Raw genomic sequence first — 23,907 nt, forward strand, 5'->3', positions numbered from 1 at the left:
TTATACACTGGACCTTTAAGAGAGTTATAATCCAATGATATAAAACACTTCAGTGCACTTTTTTTTTTTTTACTGTATGTTTGTTTGATGATACTGCTATTGAAACTTTGAATTGCATGAGTTTTACTTGTATTACATAAAAGTTCTGAATATATTTCCTCCATCACGTTTGTTCATCTCATCAGGACAAAAGTAGAATGTGTCTTAATGTTGTATAATTAAGTTGTAATCGCATGCAAAGTGTAAACACGTCCATTCATTCATGGGTTTCCTGCTGCAGGAGCTTCCACACAGGGAGGGAGTGTGTGTGTCTGCAGCAGCCATATTGGAATGCTGGATGTGGAGAGAGAGAGAGAGAGAGAGAGAGAGAGAGAGAGGGGAAGAGAGAGGGAGGGAGAAGCAGGAACAGTCGTCGGGAGTGAGGGTGAGAGGAGAGGCGGGGAGAGGGTGAGCCAGACGGGGCGAAGCGAAAAAACTTGGACCGTAAACTACACCCAGCCCCCGCGACTTTTCTAACGGACTATCCACCGACAGTTCGCCGCTTCTACTGCTGCCGAAGTCGGCACGAAGCTGCCCGGACGTCCCCCCCCCCCCCCCCCCCCACCTCCACTGGGACAAGTCAGCGGTGAGTGTTGCGTGAGTTTTGCGGGATTATTCCACGAGCTGAACAGGGAAGAAAAGTGTGTGTGATGAACGCGTCGCAGCCTCCGTTACCTTTGCTTTTTAAAAAAGAACCATCAAAAGAAGCTAATTTGACCGTTGGCTCGCTTCACGCTAACCGGGACAACATCCGGAGAAGTTAGCTTCGGCGGCGGCGTCGCACTTTTCCTTTTTAGTAAGTTGAGGAGAAAAGAGTGAGGCACCTTCACGGCCACAGTCACATGGAGTCAGTGTGGAGTTGAACGAAGTGAACCGGATTAACCCACATTTTCAGCCCGAATCTCCCTCCTCATGCGTTCGTTTCACTCTGTATCATAACCGGAGTCTACCTGCATGTGTCTGAGCTCTCGGCTCTCTACCCGAACCACCCAGTTGTGTTGAATGTTCCTCCTTTTGATTCAGATGTGGAGGTTTAATTGACCCAGTTATGTTGAATTATTTACCACGTGAGTGTTAAGTAGTTTGGTTTATGTTAGTGATGCCCCCCCCCCCCCCCCCTTTAATAATTGATCAGGTGTATTTATTCTCAACAGAATTGGATTTATCTGCACATTTAATCAAATAATCAATGACCCAATCTGTAGGAAGTTGATCAGCAACTCGATAATATCGATAATGATCTTGATGAATGTCACATTATGATTTCTATGATAATAAAAATGAGGATTTATGCCCAATTTGAGCTTTTTCTAGGAATCAAATCAAGCAAAGGTTAATTATGTTTAATATTTTGTGGTGGTTGTACAGTTTGAACCCTTGAATAAGTGATTATTTGATTTTATGAATCCATGGAAAACACATCAGGTCTGTGATATCTGTAATAAGCTGGAATAGTGAAGTTCATTCATTTTCTATTTCATGTTGGAGCCTCCTCAAGAGGTTTGTTAAATACATTTCCTGTTTTATTGATTGCCTATTGTAAACACATACTCAAAGATTCAGTGTGCTTTTCAAATACTGAAGTCAGTACTCAGAAAAACATGGTTCTCTATCTTCTGCATTTTGTGTTAAAGGGCTGAGGTGCGGAGCCCTTTTTTGCCTCTACTTCATATTCCAGATGCAAGAAAATGCTAATGAATTGCAGTATCCTGAGGCCACTGAAGCTTCAGACTTGCAGTATACTAATAAGCGTGCCGTTCTGCACACTTATATTTGCAATTCTGTAGACGTACTGCACCTAAACCTGTAGTCTGTATACTGAGGAGATCTGATTTTTAGACTTTCTTTTAGACTAAACTTTCTTTTAGGATGTGGTGTGAAACTTACAGACACTTGTAATAAATAATGATAAAAAGATGAAAGTATATTTTTTACGTAAAATGTAAACAAATCTTTTATGCATTCTTTATTCTGAACAATTACAATATTTTTGTCCCACACAGACATATCTGTCAATGCACACAATATTTCTGTGATATTACTTATTGGCCAATTACTTATTGGTTGGACTTAAAATGCAGAAACAGTGTTTACTGGCAGTTAGTTGTCCTAAAATAATCCAGGCCCTCTTTACTCAAGCAAGCCGAGTATGGTGATAGTGGTTATGTAACAATTAACTCTTGAAAATGACAAAACAGCTTTTCTGGTGAGAAGAAAGTCTTTGCGAGACACATGGTCTTCCAGTACAACAAGCCAGAGTGTTAATGTCTCATGTAGCTCTTTTAAGACACATAGCATCAAACGCTGTCAACTGTAAAACCGAATCTTCTCGCCTATTAATTTAAATGTAATTGGCTGGAAGAGACATTCACAGAGCAAACCTGCAAGCAAGCCTTCCCCCTGCTCATCCACTTGATGAGCTCGTATTTAGTTCCACTCCAGCTGCGTTCATTAGGTCACTTACCGTTACAGAGTGTGACGCCACATGAGAAACAGTCTTTGTAAGGGCAGTGATCACTTCCTGTGGATGTTCTTATGCAGACGATCGTTATGTTTCTTGAGATAGAGATAGTCTGATTTTGAATACACTGAAGTTCATCCAATTCATGTGCTTTTGAGCCACATTGTGCAGCCTCAGTCTACTCATTTGGCATCATAGGACCAAAATGAATGCTGTGTAATCCATTATCTCAAGCAGAAACGTATCATTACCGAGTGAAAGAAGTTGTTTTGCTTCATTTTCAGACACGCATCACATGTATCAGGGAAATTCCTTTACAAAGACCCTCTGCTTTAGTTTGTAGGTTTTTATTTACGTTGCATTATTGTAAGAATGTCATTTTAGGAGGCTTTTTACATGAATGTCAGTTGGACGAAATAAACAGAAGTCAAAGAGAATAAATGTGTACACCTTTCTGACTCAACACCTCCTGTGGCTAGTCTAGTCTGCAGGCTAGTACAGGCGTAGCAGTAGTGTGTGTGAGTTTGACTTTGCTGAGTGATGTTTTTTTGGGAAGGTGTGGACATTTTGGCCGGTCACTACGACCTCAAATGTCTGTTTGACAGTTAAAAGCATTCAGGTTAGAGTTAGGTTAAAGGTTGAGGTCTGGCTGTGATGATTACAGTTAGGGCAAGGACATGCATTATGTCAATGAGTGTCCTCACAAAGGTGTGTGTGTGTGTGTGTGTGTGTGTAAATTGCAGAGCAGTGCAGGAGGCCTGTATTTATAGAAACACTTGACTACACTCAGAGACCTTGCAGGAGCCGTCCATTACTTTGCAGACACCTCCACTGTTGTGTCTCTTTCATTCCTCCACATTTCCTCTCTGTTTTGGTTCATTTTTCTTTATTTTTCTTACATGCAAAAATGCTGCTATGTATTGCTCTAAGGTTTTCTAGTCACTCTGGATAGACAAGCACACAGAGACAGAGAAACTGTAGCGAAAGACACAAGGGTAACAAAGCAAGCAGTCTAGTGTCAGTAGATTCCAGTATGTAGTGGGAGTCTAATGACTCTAACTAGTGGTAAAAATCGATGCAGACACAGACTGTGTGGTGTGTGTGGAGGTATGTAGAGGTCCTGAATAAGTGTATGTGTGTGTGTGTGTGATCTTACTTTATCTGTGTGTGTGTCATGAGGAATTCATGATACCAAATCAAGTAATTTGTCCGGGGGGGAAAGAATTACTCTGTACTTGTTTCTTTGCATTCTGAGCATTTTTTAAATAAGCTGCCTGCTCCTTTCCAAGCATCGAATGAAACACAGTGGCTCTTTTTCTGTCCAGTGATTGGCCTCTTCTTACCTACTGTGTAAATATTTGCAGCTGTGAGGACGTCCAAGCTGTTTTCTCACATCCTGCACCAATGTATGAATGCTATTTGCAAACTCACCTCAGGAAGGAAAATGGCATGAATGAACAGTTGACCAGGAAAACTGAGGTTCTATGTTTCGCACCGGCAATTCCATTTGGAAGTATGGCGTGTGTGTGTGTGTGTTTGTGTGTGTTCGTGCGTGTGTGTGCAAGTGCTGGCATGTGCAAGTGCTGGCATGTAGAGTGTTTGATCGTTTATGTCCTTAGCCCATAAATTTAGCTTCTTTCTTCTATAGAACTTTTTTCCTTGTATCCTCCTGCATGTGGTTTCAGCTGAGGTTTGTGTGTGTGTGTGTGTGTGTGTGTGTGTGTGTGTGTGTGTGTGTGTGTGTGTGTGTGTGTGTGTGTGTGTGTGTGTGTGTGTGTGTAAATGTGTGTAAATGTGTGTGTGTGTCTGAGCATTTACCAATGAGAGGCTGAGTGAAGGTCCATTCCTTTTTCTTCTGGATTGGTTTGGTTGCATTCAGGAAGTAGCCCCCACACCCACACCATGGATGGACACACACACACACACACAGAGAGCACTTACTGTACATCCTAAAACATGCTGTGTCCCTCAGGAGCTGAAAGGAAAACGCCTTCTTCCTCTCAGAAGCAGCAGTGCTACCCAGGCTGCACTAAGTGTTTATGTGTGTGTGTTGTGTGCATGTCTTTCTGCGGTTGTGCGGACAAATTTTCAGCCTCATAAGTTAAAAAAGCTGTTAAATGGTTTGGACTTGGTTTTAGCGTTCAGGTTAGCATTACTGTGTGCGGGTTAGGTTTAGGAGTAGAGGTAGGGTAAGACATTTAGTTGTTATTGTTAAGGTTAGGGTAAGGGGTTACAAAATGTATTACATCATCTGTTGTCCTCACAACTGCAGAAAGTCCCACCATGCAAGTTTTTGCATGCTTGCTTTTGTGTACTGTACTGTGATAATAACTGTTTACCCAAGATAACATGTGTAAACATTTTCATGGCTTTTGCCGTTTGGAAATATCTTTGTACTCCTTAAAAGCTGGATTAGCAATGTGTGTGCGTCCTTGTAGTTTTCTTTATAAATACACCTTATTGCATTAATATTAATTTTTTCACAGTGGCCTTTAATTTACATAAAAGAGTACCATGCATTAAAGTAAACAGATGTTAAAAAATAGGGTCGTAATTGATATGGCAGATACCATGATTGGATTTGTGCAGCCCATTGCCACTTACTTGGAGGGATAATTTGTCAGTATATGGCCCGACATTGGTTATACAGGATAAGTGTTTCCCGCAGGTTGAGAACTCATGCAGTTTAGATGTGGGGAGTGTAACATGTCATTTTTCTGTAGATACAATTTAAAGATGTCTTCTAAACGGCTCATATGCATGATTTGATAGACGCTAGTTAGGCAGCTGCACACAGAGAAGCCTAAAGTAGTCACTGCAGTTAGTTTGTTTGAAGTAAGTGAAACAAGGCCTTTTAATGCATTTATCAAAGTTCAAATCAAGTTAGGTTTATCTACCGGGGCGTTTAAGTCTATAATCAAACCAAAGTGTTTAGAAAGGAATAACTTCTACATACAAGCACCAACCATTTAAGATAAAACATTTCTGCAGAATATTGCACGCTATTGGATTTTTTTGTTGGTCCTAACATATCATTGGTGCATCCCTATTTCTTTTTCAATAACCTGATAATATACTGAACACAGTCCACTCAGTATGTGTAGTTGGATTTATTGCAAAATATATACCAAACAGGTGGCCATGTACTTTACAGTATTGCTTTTCTTCTGTGGTCACAAAAGTTACATAACGTTTATTGGTAGACCTTAGTAGGTTCTCTGGGCTTGGCTCAATGCAGTTGTTTTAGTGTGTGTGTGTAGTTTGACCGCAGCAGCGTAGTGTTCTGTGTGCAGAAATGTGCTACAATGGAAGGAAATGACATCATAGTTAATGACTTGCCTCTCCTCTGTGCGCACACACACACACACACACACACACACACACACACACACACGTTTAGATTTAGTACAAGCTACCTTCGGTCATGCAGGTCACTGGTGCAGCATGTCAGCTAGTGATGAATGGAATTGGAACACAGAGATTCCTTCTGGTGTGTGTGTGGGTGTGTGTGTGTGTGTCAACTAAAACAAGCCTACATACTAATGACTGTTCTGTTCTCTTGCCCATTAATTTTTCTCTGAGCAAAGCAGCGATAGAACTGCAGCTTAGGAAAGAACAATTACAACCACCATTGTTGTTAATAAGTTATCCCGCTCTCCTCTGTGTGTGTGTGTGTGTTTGTGTGTTTGCATGTGTGTCTGGCGTTTGAGCGGACATTCGCCATAATTACATTGCAATGAGTCAGAGAAGGAGACAGAGAAAGAAGCACTTGTTCAGTTCTGTCATATAGACAAAAGAGAAAAGAGGTGGTAGGAGGAGGGAGCTATGTGGACAGAACAAGAGAGCGAAAAACAGAAATAGATAAATGAGGGAAGGAGATTGGGTCCTGAGATTCCCTACATGATCATCCATACATTTTTAAACTCATGGAGACATTATCTTTTTACAATTGCATATTGAAAATGTGTCATTACCAACTAGACATGAGTAAAAAGCTTATTTTAGCTTCAGAGGCAGGATGTTTAATTTTCACAGCAGCTGTTGTACAGTAAAAATGCTTGTTAGTGTGTCTTTTACACCCTGCTGTGTGTGTATTTGTTCAGCTGTCCACCAGTTATGAAGTCTGAGGATGTGTCTCAGACACCACATATATGCACCAAGCAATAAGAATTAATTGATCAGTGTAACTGGACTTACATAGGAGTTCAACATTTTAAGTAATAGGCTTCAATACTTTCTTGTGGAGAGTTAAATCCGCACTGTATGGTTATAATGAAGCTGTTAGCTTAGCACAACCCAAGTGTAAGAACTAGACTTTAACTGCACGTTAAACATTGGGGTTGTATGCTGCTGTTTATTTCCTGGGTGCTGTAACTTCCTGGAGGTTTTGCTGATGTAGAACTCTTTAACTTTAATTGTTTAACTTTAGGAAAGACATAAAAGTGGTATTTATCTCTTAGGCCACTCTATTCAGGACATTTAGGACATTTGTTGATGGTCATTAAAGGTCCAGTGTGTAGGCTTTAGGGTGATCTATGATAGAAATCAAATATAACATTCATGATGAGTGTAAAATCTCCTGAAACTAAGAATTGTTGCGTTTTCATTAACTTTGAATGAGTAATTCAAATTTATAGGCGCAGGCCCTTTTCCAGGGAATCAGCCATGTTTCCAAAGTAGCTCAGATTAGACAAACCAAACACTGCCTCTTAAGAGAGACCTTCACGTTTGTATCACAGGAAGGCCACCATAGATTTTCCTACATGTTTGGAAGGGGGAAGATATTCGGTTAGAATGTGCACCTTCACTTGTACACCTATAAATCTCCAATTCTCTTAATACAACAATAGCAAGCGCGAGTATGAAGGCAGTAGAACACTGAGAGAATGAGAGCGAGGGAGAGAGCGGGCGCATCAGTGTCTGCTTGGCCAATCATATGACCTCATCTCTTCTCTCGATTCAGGCACAGCAGCCACAGACACACAAACATTGCACCCACACACCCACATAAATACACAGTCATAATAGATCACAGGGATCACACACATTCACTCACTCACACACACTCATGCAGTGAAACACCTGGACACGAGCCATAGGTATGACATCACACACATGTACTCACAGACTGGTGTTGCTGAGGTCAGAGTATAATGCCACAGTGTGTGTCTGTGTGTGTCTCTGTGTGTGTGTCAATGTATATGTGTCTGTCTGTGTGATTAGTCACTAGCAGGCGCTCTCCTTTAACAATGGTTCATTGAAGAATAGTTTGGAGGCTCATCTGTCTGTCTGTCTCTTAAACTCAGACAGAAAACAACATAACGAAAAACATTTACGTTTTTCCTGCTTCAAAAACTGTTGCGTTTTAAGTTGGAGCATCAAATAGCAGGAAACCAAGTCAAAAAGGGTTTTATTAAAACTAAAAAGGCATTTTGTGGATTTGCAGACAATCGCACATCAGTTTACTCTTGGAAAGTGTGATATACGAATGTGACGGGGTTTTAAGTATAAAATATACTTTTATTAAGGTTTTGGCCATGCAGGTAAAGTAAACAATCATCTTAACACAGGCAGACCCAGTGACAAATGTACGCAGACTCTCAACAGCAGGGTTTTCCCCCTCACTACATGACGCTTCACCTCAAAATGCATTTCCACCAGAGGGCGATATTTACACATCAGCTCATCCTGCAGGGACATGGAGAGGGAGGGGGGTGGGCAGAGCTGATGTCTACCTTCTATATAAGAGACTGTGTGTGTGTGTGTACTGTGTGTGACATCTTGGCCTACTAATCCAGTGGCCCATTAATCTGCTTTACTCCTGAGCAACTCTCGTCTATCTCGGCTGTCTGTTTGCTTGTCTGTCTGTGTGTCTGTCTGTGTGTCTGTCTGTCTGTCTGTCTGTCTGTCTGTCTGTCTGTCTGTGTGTGTGTGTGTTCGTGTGCCGTAGACTGTATATATGTGTGGGTATAAAAGAGACCCAGAGAATGAGATGTAGAGCGAGATGGTTCATTTATTCTCTGTATCCAGTGTGAACAATACTGTGTCGTGGACTGACAGGCAGAGTCAGTGACATCATGACAGCTCACTGATTTTTACAGCACTTTGAGAACGTTTTGCTGTTAACACATGATGGCACCAACAGTTGAAAAGGTCACTGGGATAGTTAAAGCTCCGACAACCACACATTGCCTGACTTTTCCTCCAGCGCCACCATGAGGCTGACATTTGTGGTGGGAGTCCTATTTATTTTCATAGTCCCCTGACATTTAGTCTTGCACCACCAGCAGGTTAAAACAATTTACTTTTCCAGTAATGTATGTCAACAACTTGGTGGATTGGCAGAAAAAGGTTCCACACATAACTAGATAATGTATGGAACGTGAATGTGGTGATCCGTCCTCTAACCATGAGGTTAATATTTGTGGTTTGGGTGAAATGTTGGTGTCATGAAGTCTTGTCCCCTCAAGATAAATTGTTATAACTTAACAAAACCTAAAAAAATCTCAACACAATCTTGTTAAAACAGTCTCAAACCACAGTGTAATTTGTAATCGTTCTTCCCTATTTTGTAAGTTGAGAATATCCAGACTTAACGTCGCAAATGGACTCATCTATTTTGCATTAAAGACGCTGGTAGATAATGATGTACATGTTGTGTCTATCATTGATTTAAATTCCCCATGGTTTGACCGGCACAGCGTCCTTAGACAGAGAGAATGTGATCGCCTCAGTCGTCTTTTTCCATCGTTTGCTGATTTTATTGAATTTTTCTCCTGCTGTAATGAGTTGGCCAGAGACAACTGCTTGTTTGTGAGATACGGATGAGTGAGCTTTACACCGACATGAGTGAATCACTGTTCCTTCAGATGCTTCCTTTCAAATTTGTAGAATGGATTTGCTGTTACCCCCAAAAGTTATAATTTTCTTGGGTCGCTTGGTTCCCCTTGGTAGAGCTTTGAAATCAATTTTTGTAACACAATCGACACTTCGCCCCCGGAAGGAGTTCCATTTATCTGCCAGTCAGTATCGAGGAGTCATTATTAAAAAGGGTGTTTAGATACTCAGCCCCATCAGACTGGAATAGTTTACAAAATGTTTTAAAACAACCTAATTTGATCTAATTTAATGCTTTTAAAAGACCAGGAAATGGAGTCACTCGGATGTCGATGATTATGATCGATGTTGTAGGATGTTTGGTTTGTTTTGCACCTGAATTCATGTTTTTCTACATTTACCTGTTTACCTTGTTCTCTGTGTGTTGCTGCCCGTCTTGGCCAGGACTCCCTTGAAAAGAGATTGGTCAAATAAAGGTTAATAATAATGATAAGAATAAACGAGTAAAAAGTGACCAAAATGAATAGAATTGGGGATTTCTCTGGATTTCAACATTATTGGAAACATTTTCGATGATGGAAGTACACAAGTCAACAAAATGTTTAGTCATTTTTATGAAGAAATGCTGAACATTACCTTTCATTCATGAAGGTCTCAGTTTCCATAATTTAAGTCCATAGGGTGAATAAACTATTCTGTGTGAAGATAAGTGCAGAATGAGTTGAGGTGGGTTCACTCTCCTCTGTGCCCCTGCATGGAAATTAATGATGTGCACCCCTAAGCAAAGTCAGTGGAACAACTGACTGTTCTCCCCCCATGTCCCTGCTTCTCTATAATTTGTGTTATTCGTTGTGAAGATGGATGACTTCTGGGAGACAGTGATGAGTTGAGAACATTAAATTGTGAATAACAGAGTCGCTCCTCAGGGGTTCATATGTGTCGGAGAGGCAGAATAGCCAAAGGCAACACACACATTGTTTAAATTACCCATACTGACATAATGACATAACAGGAGGGGGCTCATCCCACTCCTGTTATGTCACTATCCTCTCCATCTTTTATTTGCCCCTCACTTTACCCTCTTCCTGTTCATATCACCCCACTCCTTTTTTCACTCCTCTTTTCTTGCAGTTGTTGCATCACTACTTTCTGTCTCTTCTCATGTCTCTCCCTGCATCTCACTTGCTTCCCCTCCGTCTCTTTTACATCTCACTCCCTCTCTCTCCACCTCCATCGCTTCTCCAGGGAGACAAAGACACACCTCCCCTCTCCCCATCTCCCCTCCTCCTTCCTCCTTTTCTCTCTTTCGCCTCCCTCCCCCATTCACGGTCATAGGCTCCCGCTGCCTAATGCTCCTCTCTCTCTCTCTCTCTCCCTCCTCCACTCCCACTCGTGCTGTGTGCATCTGTGTGTCAGTGTAGTAGCAGTTGTAATAGTAGAGGAGGGAGGAGGAGGCTGGGCTTTAAGCTCATCATCATTACTGAGTTAGCTGACTGTAGTGCATCACAGCATTAGCCCCAAAGACGACAGAAGCCCGGGATTTTGGCTTTTCCCAATTTAGCTGTCTGTCAGGAAGAGATTTTCTCTTCCTTTTACTTCTCTTCTCGACTTTTAAATGGAAGGACTATATCATGGTAAGGGTGATATCATACAGCAACCATGTTATGTGTTCAAGTACTTTGTATATTTATGCAAGTTTATTTAGTACGTGTGTTCTTAAAGGAGTGTTGTCAGTCTGTCGTTTCAAAACATGAACTTGTGTTTATGCAATGCAGCTCTATGAAGGTTTACTTGTATTGTAGTAATGTTAGGTGCAACTGAAGAACAGTTTCAACTGAAAAAATACATTGATGGTAATTATATAAATATATGTATATAATACACTGTAAAGCTGTAATATTAATGAAAATAATGATGGTAAAGAGGTGTAAAAAGTACTTTATTTAATATATCCTTGATAAATGTAGTTTTCCAGTTGTACCTCTAGTGATGGTGCCCAGGATGCTGATGCTGAGGAGGATGAAGAAGTAGAGGAAGTAGAGGAGGGTGGTGGAAGTGTAAAATACACCTGCATGCAGAGTCCCAGCTGATAGAAATGATTGGTCACTTCATCAGTTAGTCAATTAAGCAAGACATTACTTTGTTTTTGTTTCACCCTCTCAAATGTGAGAAATGAGTTGTTTTTTTGCACGTTGTAAATCAAACATATTTGTCTTTTGGACTTTTCGTTTTACAAAACAAGATTTTGGGGTTTTCAGATTTGTAAGATGTATTCATTTTATTCACCAAATAATCATGAACAGCAGATTCATTGATGAATGAAAGTGAGTGAGCTGCAGCCCTAAACCGTTCCATGAATCTGAATGTGTCTTGTGTATGTGTGTATGAGAGAAACTACATATATTTGGTTGCCTGTATGTAGGAGGCCTGAACTTCAAGTGTGCATGTGCCGTGATGAGGGTGCTACGTGTATGCACTTGTAGATGTAAATGTGTATTTGTGTGTGTGGGAGGCGGTGTGTGTCAAATGAATCAGTTGCATTTGAAGTGTGCATCTCTTATGTGCAGTGTAGCTGTTGTTGCTCTGTGTGTTGGTGTGTCTTTTGTGTGTTGCGTGTACATTTGTTTCATGTGTGCATATACGAGTGTGTTGTTTGTAAGCATGAAGTAAAAATCCTCCCGTGGCGTTTTGTTTCTGGGTTAGATCATCTATATTTCAGTGTGTTTTAATAGTTCGATCTTGGTTCATAATTGATGGAGATTTGCTAAATAAGAAGCAGTGCTAGCAGACACACACACACACACACCCCCACACACACACACACACACACACACTACATCTTTACCTGCCTTACATCCAGGCAGTCTCGCTGATACTCTTTAGATGTGATATTGATCTTGTGAATGTCAGAAGGTTACACACAGGCACATGAAAGAGCAACTATAAAAAGTAAGCTAAAGTAAAATCTATTTTATTAAAAAAAAAAAAAAAAAAATGCTCAGGGGGTGTTATGATCTGTATAGTATAAAGCCCCTTTTCCACTGGTCAACAAACCCACTTACACCCACTCACATCTGGCTTTTTTCCTCCAATGGCAATGGATACAATCGACATTCACTCCCGGTTCAAATGACTGCCGTATAAAGAGGTCAGGTCCCAGTCCGATCGACAGTGTTGAAAACATGCCACCCCGGTGGCCCATCTTTATTTTGACAGTCCAGACGATGATGCTACACTTTTTGTAGGACAATGTAATGACAAGAACAGAACAAACGGCTGTTGGTGCATTAATAGCCATGAACATATGTGTACTTTCACTTTTTACAACCTGGGAACAACGAGCTGCAGTGATATATTTTCCCTCCGTGTAGTGCAAGATGCAACCCTGGCCAGACAGCAAGGTTTCCAGGGAGTTTGTGGGAATGGGTAGGAGTTGCCTTTTATTAGGAGGATTACCTCCTTTTAGAAAACTGTGTATACCTACTCATGTGGAGTATAAGAGGCATAAAACATGCTTCATCCCAGGGCCGTTAATTCAGGTGAGGATAAACTCCACAAAAATAAATAAAATAAAAGCAATACCCTTAACGCTGAAAAGCTTTCTATTTGTTTTCCATATTTAGCATAGTTAAATATACATGTAAGTACTCATTAGCATATACTGATACCACTGAACTAAACTCTTCCAGAGCCCAGTTTGTCAGGATTTGCATTCATTGGCCGGTTAGAATCAAGGATTCATTATTTGCCTTGTAAAACCAGTTCCCCTGAGTTTTTCTCTCCTACAAAATCAAAGAAGCGTTCAATATTTAATGTGAAGTTTGATTTTCAAGTGTAAATTTATGCTTTGACCCACAGCTGGGTCTTCACTTAAATTTCCTGTTAGTTGTTAGTCATGTCAGACGTGTTCTGATCTATTTAAAAACATCGAGTGGCATCATTTATGAAGATCATTTTAAGCTATCTCACCCGTTCACTCATCCTCAATCTGTTTTGTTGAATTATACATGGTGTATCTGGACTGGGTCTGATACCTTAACATGCGTGATGCTTCAGTAAGCCAGTTAGTTTCATCACTGCACCTGAATTACACACACACACACACAACTGAATGTGTGAGTGTGTTGCAGTGTGGGTGTGCTTTTGCAGATTAATGTGTATGAGCAGTCATGCGTTTATGTGACCTTATTATGCTGCATGCGTGTAGGACTTATCTGGAGTATGGATCATCTGTGTGCGTTTGTGTGCAGAGCATTTTATCATGTGTTAGTGGGTTTGAATAATTGCTCGATGTGTATGTGAATTAATGAGATGAGAACATGCACATGTGCCTCTGTTTGAACACATCACCTATACAGCTCACCGAGCCACTACTAACACTGACTTGTGCCACCACTATTTAAAAGCGTACTATCTCGATTTAAGTCAAAACTGAGCTTCAAACCCACACAAGTACAATTTCAAGGACAAAACATTGCGTGTGTTTGATTCTGTGTGTGTGTGTGTGTGACTGGCAGGTGTGATTGATGCCCCGGGCGTTACGTTGTTGCATCGTAAGGCAGCACGCTCCAGTAACAACCCATTGTCCAGAGGGTCAGACACACATCCGCCCACACACACATGCGCGTGTGCCAGCTCAGCTTGAAGGTTGGCCATTAAACACTGAGCAATGAGGCAGAACAGCTGGCTGCTCTCCTCAGGTTGAATCAGTTGATTCTTAGAGGAGACGTGCTTTTTTATTTTTTTATGGGTGAAGCACATCTGCCTCAGTTTCTCCTCAACCACTTTAGTTCCTTACTGCTGAAGCAAGCATCACATGTGCTTAATGTTTTCTAGCTTTTATGTCTGTTTGCCAACATGAGAGCTTCTTCAGCCATTCAGTTTTACATGTAGATTCAAAACTCCAACTTTCACAAATACATGTATATGGTTCCAATGGAAGCTGCCACTACAAATGATTTAAAAACACTATTTGAAATGTTAAAACACATTTTTTGTGTCCTTTGTGTGTTAGAAACATCAACAACATGCTCCCTTGCTCGCTGTGAATTTTCTTGCTACATTCTCACATGAGCTGACTTGTATATTCTATTAGGGGGCTGGCAGGAAAGTGAAAGTGTCCAGAGCACCTGTCTCGGACCTTTGCTTCCTCTCATGCAGCACCTCCTTAAAGAGCAGCACCGGGACATATCCCATTGCATCATTGACTCTGTGGACCATCCAAAAAGTTTTAACTGACCTTGGCAGGCAGACAGAACGCTGTATAACATTGGTAGTTTCCACTTTATCTGTGTGTGTCCCCACAGTGGGCAGACCTCGGCATAACACCTGACCTTTGTCATTCACAATAATCACAGTCACAACAACCCTGCACCTCATACTTTTTACTGATGCCAGAAAAATATATACACTTATGATTTTTGAAGCCTAAATATAGTTGCCACAAGTAAAAAGCTAAGTTAAACCTTTAACCAACTACTCCCCTATCGCACGCCTTCAGCTTCACCACCACTAAACGTCTAACTTGTAATTTCATTTGGCATGCTTACCTCTTGTACAGAAGCCTCTGCTCTACCTTCCTGTTTATACTCTCTACCATGTGAGTATATACTCATGGAGGCTGTAAAGGCCTCCTGAATCTAAAACATTCAGAGCTGTGGTACAGACATTCATCCACATTTGTTTACCTTTCTTTTTCTCTTTCTTATTCTGCAATGAGAGCCATGATTCTCAGAGCAGCTCTTTTGGCGTGAGTCAGTGTTTATGCTTCCTGACCTCTCATATTTATTTAGCTTGCACTCATACACAATTGATTGTGTAGGTCACAAACTCACTGTTGGAAAACATTTTGAGTTAGAGAGAGGGCATCGTGCATCGAATTTATCTTCAGCAGCTTTTATGATAATCACAGGCTAATGCATTTATATAAAAAGTATATGAAATGAATCTGCACTGCCCATCCCGACTCGTTTCTGTTCTTGGGAACAGCTTGAGGAGCAGGTGTTTTGGGCTGTGTGCCAGTGTGTGTTTATGTGTATGTATGTGTGTCTGTATGTGTATGTGTGAGAAGGACCCAAGTCCCTCTTTGATATACTGTATGTGCAGTGGAGGCTGTTAAACAGACTGGTATGTAATTAGGGCCATGCTGGTAATCCTGCAGGATATTCCATGGAGACAATAATCTTAAAGTGATCTATAGTCAACACTGTTCAGCCCAGAGATGTTCACGATTTACTTGACATCAAAAACACAACAGGAAAATGATGATTCAAGTCTGTTCAATAGTTTTTAGAAAGACGCTCCAAAACTCCTCAGGTGCCGTTTAATCTTGTTTCTCAGACATGAGAAGTATGTGAGGCTCTGGTCTGCTATGGATTTTAGTTTGCAGTGGAACCAGCATGGCTGCAGATGTCTGGCTACACAGCACTTAACCTACAACTGCACACTTACAAGAGAGACAGGCAAAGACTAACAGAGTAAGCGTCCATGTAACAGATGGTGTCTGTAGGTTTCAGATCTATCTAGATGTCATTATGGACACTTAAAGTCTCATCATTATCCAGATCATTGTCCATTGTGGGTTAAAGCACTATGCTAGTAATGGATATAGGTTAGTCATTTATTATAGTGCATATATTTGGCTTCATATTAAAGGTGTGATGCTTTTAGATTGAGGAAATCTGATTACATTTCAAAATGTCTATATTATGATGCCATGGTGAAAGATTAAGTGCGTGTTTTTTAGCGTCTCGTTTTCCCCCCCTGTTTTTTAAATGGTGAAAACAAATGTGTGAAATATTTAAGTTACATTTGCAGATAAAAAGTTATACATGTTATACGGTTTGTCAGTTATTTTCCTGTGATGACTAATCCCACACTATTATACATATACACTCTGCAGCATTAGGTCCTTTTTTGTATTACACAGGGTTTGCACGCACACACACACACACACACACACACACACACACACACACACACACACACACACACACACACACACACACACACACACACACACTATGAGTCACCTTGCTGGCATTTCCTTTCTCTTTGAGGGTTTTCTTTCTTCTTACCATTACATCATTTTTTTGACAACCCTTGCTGTCATTTCACTCCCCCCAGTTTGTATGTGTATGTACGTTCATGCATGTGTGTGTGTGTGTGTGTGTGTGTGTGTGCTTACCCAGTATTTGTGTGTACATCATGGTGTCTAAAGCACTTATCCTCCTGACCTCCTCCTACATATGGCCCCTATCAGTGCTCTAACTTGGTGTCAGGTTCCCAAAAGGCTCCTCTTGTGCTTCCTGTGAGAGTTTGGGAGCGGTAGTGTCGATACAGTGTAGTGTACCTCACCACTCAATGATATGAGTATGACTCATGCCAGGATTACTTTCAACTTAGAACCTCAGGTCATTTTGTGCAGTATATTTAGCATGCAAATGTGTTTTCTCCTTGTGTTGTATATATATTAGTTGAGTGAATATTCACTCGAGTTTTGCAGTCATGTTACACCCCCCCATGCACATTCACATCTCAAAGCAGCTATGCCGAAACCCCTGAACAATAAACCATGTCCCAATTAGATCTTTAAAGCGAAGGGGTGTGGGTCATTTATGTAACAATGGGGGTATTGATTTTTAGAAAAACCTCCATCAATATCCGGTTGACATTTCAACAACATATTGATGTTTAATTCGATAAGTATGACAGAGCTGCTGGCACTGGCTTCCCTTCTGCAATTCACATTCAGCTGCTGAACCGTTAACACCTGCTGTGGAACCTAATGATAAACTTCAGTGACATTTTTGTTCTGAGCGGATGAGTTCCCGTAATTAAACAAACCAGCTGACCCTCATGTTTTCTGTTTGTGTTTCAGATATTTCCAGGCTTGCCTACTACACAGGTGAGTAATTGGCCCTCAAACACTTGCTATAACATTTAATTTAATAATTCAGCCGCTTCATTCAATCATCCATGCCCAATTTGTACCTATAAGAACAAGTGTCATAATTAGTATCTAGAAAAACCTAGGAATTACCTCATTAATCAGTGGATTTACTGAAGTTTTTCTGACGTTCACAAATACAAATACACTTCTGTATTTTTAAAAAAGATTCAGTTTCACCAAATGTCACTTTAGCTTTTTTGCTTCACATTAGTTTTTGTATTCAGTAATGCATGAAGATTCCTGTGTGATTGTGTAATCATTCTTTTATGTGTGTCAGGTTCATCTTACTCACACTCTCACAAGCTGCTACTTCAGCCATATGGAGGACAGAATTAGAATTAAAGTTTTATTCAGGCCATGATTAAATGTTAAACGACAGTCTGAGCTGTTGGCCATCAGGCGGAGCAGGTGGGGGTTAAATGCCTTGCTTAAGGGCACCTCAGTGGTGGTAACTTGAGTGTTCACCTTGGAGACAGTTGATGATAAAAACAGTCACCAAGTCCACTCAGTAGTTGATCTGCCATCTTCAGAACAAGTCTGACGATGAATGGATTTATGTAATTAAAGTTAGTAAATTCACTCAAGTGAAACTAATAAGCTGACATTATGATGGACTACCACTGTTAAGCATAGTGCAACTGCACAGAGCTGCTGGTCAGATGTTTGGAGATGAAGGAACGACAAGATGTCCTGAAAAAAACTTCTCTAGTTAACTCTATCACACTTTAGTGGATTCAGCTTCCTGTCTTTTGACATAATCAAAGAACCACCATGTTGATACAAGACTAGAGCCTGAATGAATTAGCGGTTGGCTAATATAAGCTTTTTATCTCTTTACTGAAATGTGCTGATATGAAAACCTTTATTTGAATGAAGAAAACATTCAGGAAAACACATAAAAGGCATAAAGTCTTTGTCTGCAGATAGGAAGATACAGATCTGTATTTAAGTGAGTCCGATTTGTGTTTGATGTAAGTAAGATATTAAGCAGGAGAAAATTGACTGTTATACATTTTATCTGTGTGTGTTTGTTCTCATAGTGCAAACAGAATAGCTTTTATAACATGAGGGTGGAAATTAGTTTTCCTTTGTGCTACTGAGACGGAGCAGGAGAGCATATTCACGTATTGTGGCATCATGCCCAGAAAGCTCGCCCTGCTGGCTACTTATGTTTAACTAATAAAGTTGCCAGTGACCAACATATTGTAACTATCACAAGCAATTCCTGTTGATCTTTTTGACCCTTAACACAATAGAGTTTCGCATTTCCACTGCTAAATGGGTAACACTTTTTAAGGTTCCTTCCCACTAAAACGTCTTCAGATGTTTTCCTGCTTTGTCACTTTACTGTATCATCATTTGTAAATGTGTTTCATAAAGCTGTTTCCAGCTGCCAGGAAGCAGGACAAAAACAATGGAGACAGGATGTTTGATACCAGTGTTTGAACTTGTGTTTTTTAGCTTATGCAGAGGGCCAGTTTCCTGTAATTAAGTTTTAATTCTTAAGTTAAGCATTTTTAGGCTTGTGGTTGTCATCAAAGCAGTTTGGTATGGTCTGTTCTGACATTTCTTATTGGACTGATGATGTATCTATCCACTGTATTCATTTAGTTGATGAGCGAAACCATGATTAATGCTCATTAATATGAAATTGTGTGAAACTGTAAATACCACCACAATTACCTGACACAGACACAGGAAGAATGTAAATTATAGCTCCTTTCAGTTTGGTCAAAACCCCCACTAACACCTACTTACATCTGGCTTGTCTGCAATGGGAATGGATAGAATCGCATTAACTCCCGTGTCAGTTGATTTTCTTTAATCGACTCCGGCTCCGATCGGCTGTGATGGAAACATGACACCAGGGTGAATGTGCTAATTTGGTAAGGCATCGAGGTGAGAGTGCGCTGCAGTTGTCTGTGCTTCCATGATGTCAGATATGACGCATTTGGGGGGGGGACTGAAACGCAAGCTCCTTCTACTGTACTCCTCAAGTTGCAATTTAGCAGGTTTACTTGTGTTTAAAATCCCTGCATATACCGATTTTATATTTCTCTTATGTTGAGAAAATTGCAGCACATGAATGTCTCCTCGTGTATATATCACTGCTACATCCATTTGTGCTGATTTAATCATTGTAATGTGTGACAGTAGTTAATGTATTATTGATGCTTTGACACACAGTGGTTGTTTTTTAAGATCAGTGGAACCTCATTTCAATATTATAAATGGCTAATGGAACTGTAAAGTAGACTTTCAGTAGTCTTGGGGCGCTGGCTCAAAATGTCAGTAGTTCTTTGCTTTATCTTTGATTTGCAAGTACAAAAAATGTATATTTTAACATTTATGTTGGAAAAATACTGTATTTATATGCTAAAATATGCCCTTAGTTCAAAGAGCCTTTGGATTTAAATTTCACAGAATTAATGTGAATACACTGATTGTTCACTGATAAAACATCAAAGTGACTGTTACAGTTCAGAGGGTTTCCTGAACCTTCTACATTTCATGTACATTTTGCAGAATGTGAGTGTTTTCCTCCCCTGATAAAACAATTATGTTCGTAAACACACAGCGAGAGATAGAAATAGATGAAGAGACTTTGGCTCGGTCCCAAAAGAGCGCTTCCTAGTCATGGCAACATCCGGCCTCCTGACAAAAGGCTTTCAATAGTGTGCGCACACACACACACACACACACACACACACACACAAACACACACACACACTCTGCCAAAACCCCCTGCTCCCACCAGATTTCCTTAACAATTGCCAGTGCCTTAGATGGAGCACAAATCACGTGCACACAAAACATTGTACTGCACGCTTATCTGGGACACGATGAAACATCAGGATTTCAAAATTCTGTCACTTAAACATGTGTTCTGGGATTTATTTATACGTTGCAGTGTATAAAAAAATATATATAATTAGATTCTACTTGTGGTCGCAGCTGAGGGGGGTACAGCTCTACCTGGCCAGTGCTCCAAAAACAAATAGCATGTCCACATTTTCAAACGTCTATCTTTTGCGGGGCATGTGTGATTATCAAAAAATAGACAAAGAAAATGAAGCCAATGCGTGCCTGAAACCTGTATTCTTTTGAATGACCAACAGAGGGCGACTCCAATGGTTGCAAAGTCGATTTCGACTGAAGTGAGGAGATGAGAAAACGTTCCAACTTCTCACTTGATTTAAAATGTCAGTAAACATTTTCATAAGGAGCTCATGGTTTCAGTCTGAAGTCTTCACTACGGCGTGATGTTTATTTTGTACACAATGCTCCCATTTATCGTCAAAAAGACAATAAAGCACAGTATACATCAGGGCATTGATTGACAGCTAGTACCAACCAATGGGTTTAGGCCGCAGGTGTAGGTGGGGGAACAGTGTCCTCAAGCTCTCAGTCAAACTCGCCCCCTGCTCCTCCAAATATGGCTCCTTCTGGTTTACAGATGGCACTGAACAAAATGCCAAATTCATGGCTTCAAAACACCAGCTCATAAAATTGGTCATGGTGGGTTGCCGATTGGTTCATAGTGGTCAGTTGGTAATGTCGTTGGTCTGTCAGATTGACAGATATTGTTTCTATAGCCCATAGTCATAAATCAAAGCAATCTCTACAATGTGCAACATCCTCTTTCCTTAACCCTCAAAGAGAGAGAAAAAAAATCTACCAAAAAAACTAAATTGAGGGACACGTCTCCCGGGACGGACGGACATTATATGTCATTTGTAGCAGAAGTTGTAAATATTAATTGTTGGCCTTAGATAGCCCAGAGATTAAAGAGTGTTGAGTAATAGACTTATATCTGTTCAGTCAGCTCTTCTGTTGAGGATCTGTTCACCCGTATAAACGTCCATTTGATTAACGGCAGCTGGCATCTGGTCAGCTGTAACCGGCACAGCGATAGGCGCGACTGTAGGGTATTGTAGGTACATTGCCCCGGAGACAAGCTCCCAGAAAGCACCTTGAGTGCTCTAGTAACAAAAAGGAAAGAAAGAGTATGACCTGATGTACAATACGCAGAATGATTGATTGGGCGTTTGAACATGGATTGGTTTGTGTTTTTGTTGCAGTTGTGAGTTTACATACAGGACTCAGTCAGGGTAACATTAAAATGAATCTCTCCTCTCCTGCTGCAGTAACAGAGGTGGGTGGGGTTATTAATGAATGGAAGAGACCTGATTAGCATATTAATAGCTTCTAGCTCCTCCTGCTCTTCCAGGACTCCTCTCTCCAGCTCTCTTGTTCCCCCACTCAACTTTCTGTCACTTGTTCTGCTCTGTCCTCCTTTTCCTCTCATTCAACTTGAAACAATTGCTGCATTTCTCTCCTCCTCTCTTTCTCTCTCTGCTCCACTGTCTCTGTTTCCTTTTGTTTTTCTGGCTCCCTCTTTTCTCTCACTTTCTGTCTCTAAGAGAAGACGACAACTTTCTTTTTGTTTCTCATCGAGCACAGTAATTGCTCCTCTTTCTCTGTGACCGCTGACTGAGTGAAAATCCATTTGGAATAAACTTTTGAAGGGAAGCCGTCTTCTCACCGATCACTGGATCCAGAACCCTCTCCTAAGCGACAGTCGCTTCACGCTTCCACGGCAACTGTGTAACTACGGAGCACAGGCATGGAGGCAGAAATCGGGCAAAAAACAAACAGAGTGTTGTCATCAGAGAGGGGCCACTGAGGAGTAATTCAGAAGTGGACAGAATCGGAGGAGAGGAGAAGTTTGTGCATGAGAAACTACATCTCTGGAGGATTTTTTCGTCTTGTGCCTGCCATGGATAACAAGAGAAGATTAAGAAGACAAAACTAAACAGAGAAGAAACTCTTTGAAGGATGGGAATCTTTTACTTTTCCTCTCATTTGTTTTCTGTAGCATCTTCACACTCTTTACAAAGTGTCAACAGAGCAGAAAATTGCCCTTTTTGATTTCTGCCTCTGGAAGAAACTGTTGGCTAAAGAAGCTGTTGACAAAAGTTGGAGACAAAGATTTTTGCCTTAGAGACTGAGTGTGTGTGTTTGCAGCGTGTGTGTGTGTGTGTGTTATTGTTTGGGTTATGGGAAAGCATTCTCACAGTTGTGTCAGCAGCTCAGTGCGTTTATTTATGTAACTTCTACACACGAGAAGTTCGCTTTTCGGTGTGTGTGATGCGAGGTTGCGAAGCAGCAAGCTGTCTATCTGTCCTCGGCACAGACAGACACAGGGAGGGACAGACATGTGTTTCCATGGCGACCAGTGGCTGTAGCCCCTTCCCCATGTGTTGGGACAGAGGTATGAATGAATAAGATCTCCCTCTGCACACACACACACACACAGAAACACAAGAGTGACATCTGACTCCATGGGAACTGAGTTGGTGTACTGCCAATGCTGCCATTACCCCGCAGAAGTGTGTGTGTGTGTGTGTGTGTGTGTGTGTGTGTGTGTGTGTGTGTGTGTGTGTGTGTGTGTGTGTGTGTGTGTGTGTGTGTGTGTGTGTGTGTGTGTGTGTGTGTGTGTGTGTGTGTGTGTGTGTGTGTGTGTGTGTGAGAGAGCTGGGAACTAAGTGATTTGTCAATGAAAGTCATTACTAATTGGTATTGGCAAAGTAAGATGGGAGCACATTTTTATGTTGCGATATATCCATCAGCAACAATCTTTCCTCTGAAGCGAGTGTGTGTCTGTGTCTCTCTCTCTCTCAGGTGTAATTACCTGCTTGAACATATCAATTTTCCTTTAATGGAGGAGAGAGGAGAAGCACAGGAAGATAGCGAAGCAGAAAATTGCAGAGTGAAAAGAGATCTCAGTATCTTTCTCTACGTGATTACAGCAGCTCACATGCACACAAAAAATGTACGCTACGTCTCACACACTCACGTCGGCCATTTCCACATGAAGTTACCATGAATTTCCAGGAAGTGTGTCAATGTCAGGACTTAGTATTCAGGAAAAACGTCAGCCTGAGGTGCATTGTCTTCAGACACGTGCGCTCACACACACTGAGCCTTGACCTGGACTGCACCTCTTGTTGTCTCTCTCATTTGCTCCTGTGGGTTCATCTTGCCAAAGTATATCACATCAGGAACAGACAGTTTCTTTGCAGTGTTTAAGTATAAGAGGAGCAGGATTCAAGTCCACAGTGTTACAACAGCATCAACCTGTAGCCGACAGCAGAGAGAGGAGCTGTTATGTAACTGAACGAGCAAGAGCCGAAGCAATTAGTTGAGCGGCAGAGAACAAACAGTTTTGTAAGTTCATTGATCAAACCTCATCTGGGAGTCTTAGAAATTGTGATCGGGGTGGATCCAGGGCTGGAACAAGGGGGAACTGGCCCCAGCTTAAATCTGATGACATATGTACTGTCACTCACTAACAATGTATTTGGCAATTGTTTAAAGAATTTCTATTTTCAAATGTAGGTATCATTATTTTTGCCATATAATTGGCACCTCTGTGGAAATTGTTGCTCCATTTTTCTGGCAGTCTTTATGTGAAGCCTTCCTCTTCTTTCATGCTATCTAGATTTCACAACTTCATCAGTGTAGCACTTTGTCTTCTGGGGTTACAACTGACACATCGCACATATATTCATCCAGTCATGGCTGCATTTTTGTGATTATCCTGATAGGTATCCTG

At 41.0% G+C, this 23,907-nt stretch overlaps 1 protein-coding gene across 14 annotated transcripts in view; it reads left to right on the plus strand.

Moving 5' to 3' along the window:
• The first annotated feature begins 352 nt into the window (after positions 1-352).
• The window catches only part of ptk2aa (protein tyrosine kinase 2aa), a 57,542-nt gene continuing 33,987 nt past the window's right edge, over positions 353-23,907 (plus strand). For 5 of the 14 annotated variants that reach the window (XM_069516755.1, XM_069516756.1, XM_069516758.1 and 2 more), the window contains exon 1: positions 22,312-22,563. In XM_069516755.1, the coding sequence (XP_069372856.1) occupies positions 22,440-22,563 (124 nt within the window). In that variant the 5' untranslated portion in view covers positions 22,312-22,439. Of the gene's footprint in view, positions 626-10,822; positions 10,972-17,216; positions 17,244-22,300; positions 22,564-23,907 lie in introns of those variants that run through there. The other 9 variants (XM_069516763.1, XM_069516764.1, XM_069516762.1 and 6 more) reach the window with 8 other exon arrangements.

This window comes from Paralichthys olivaceus, chromosome 20 (assembly GCF_024713975.1).
Source record: "Paralichthys olivaceus isolate ysfri-2021 chromosome 20, ASM2471397v2, whole genome shotgun sequence".
NCBI lineage: Eukaryota > Metazoa > Chordata > Actinopteri > Pleuronectiformes > Paralichthyidae > Paralichthys > Paralichthys olivaceus.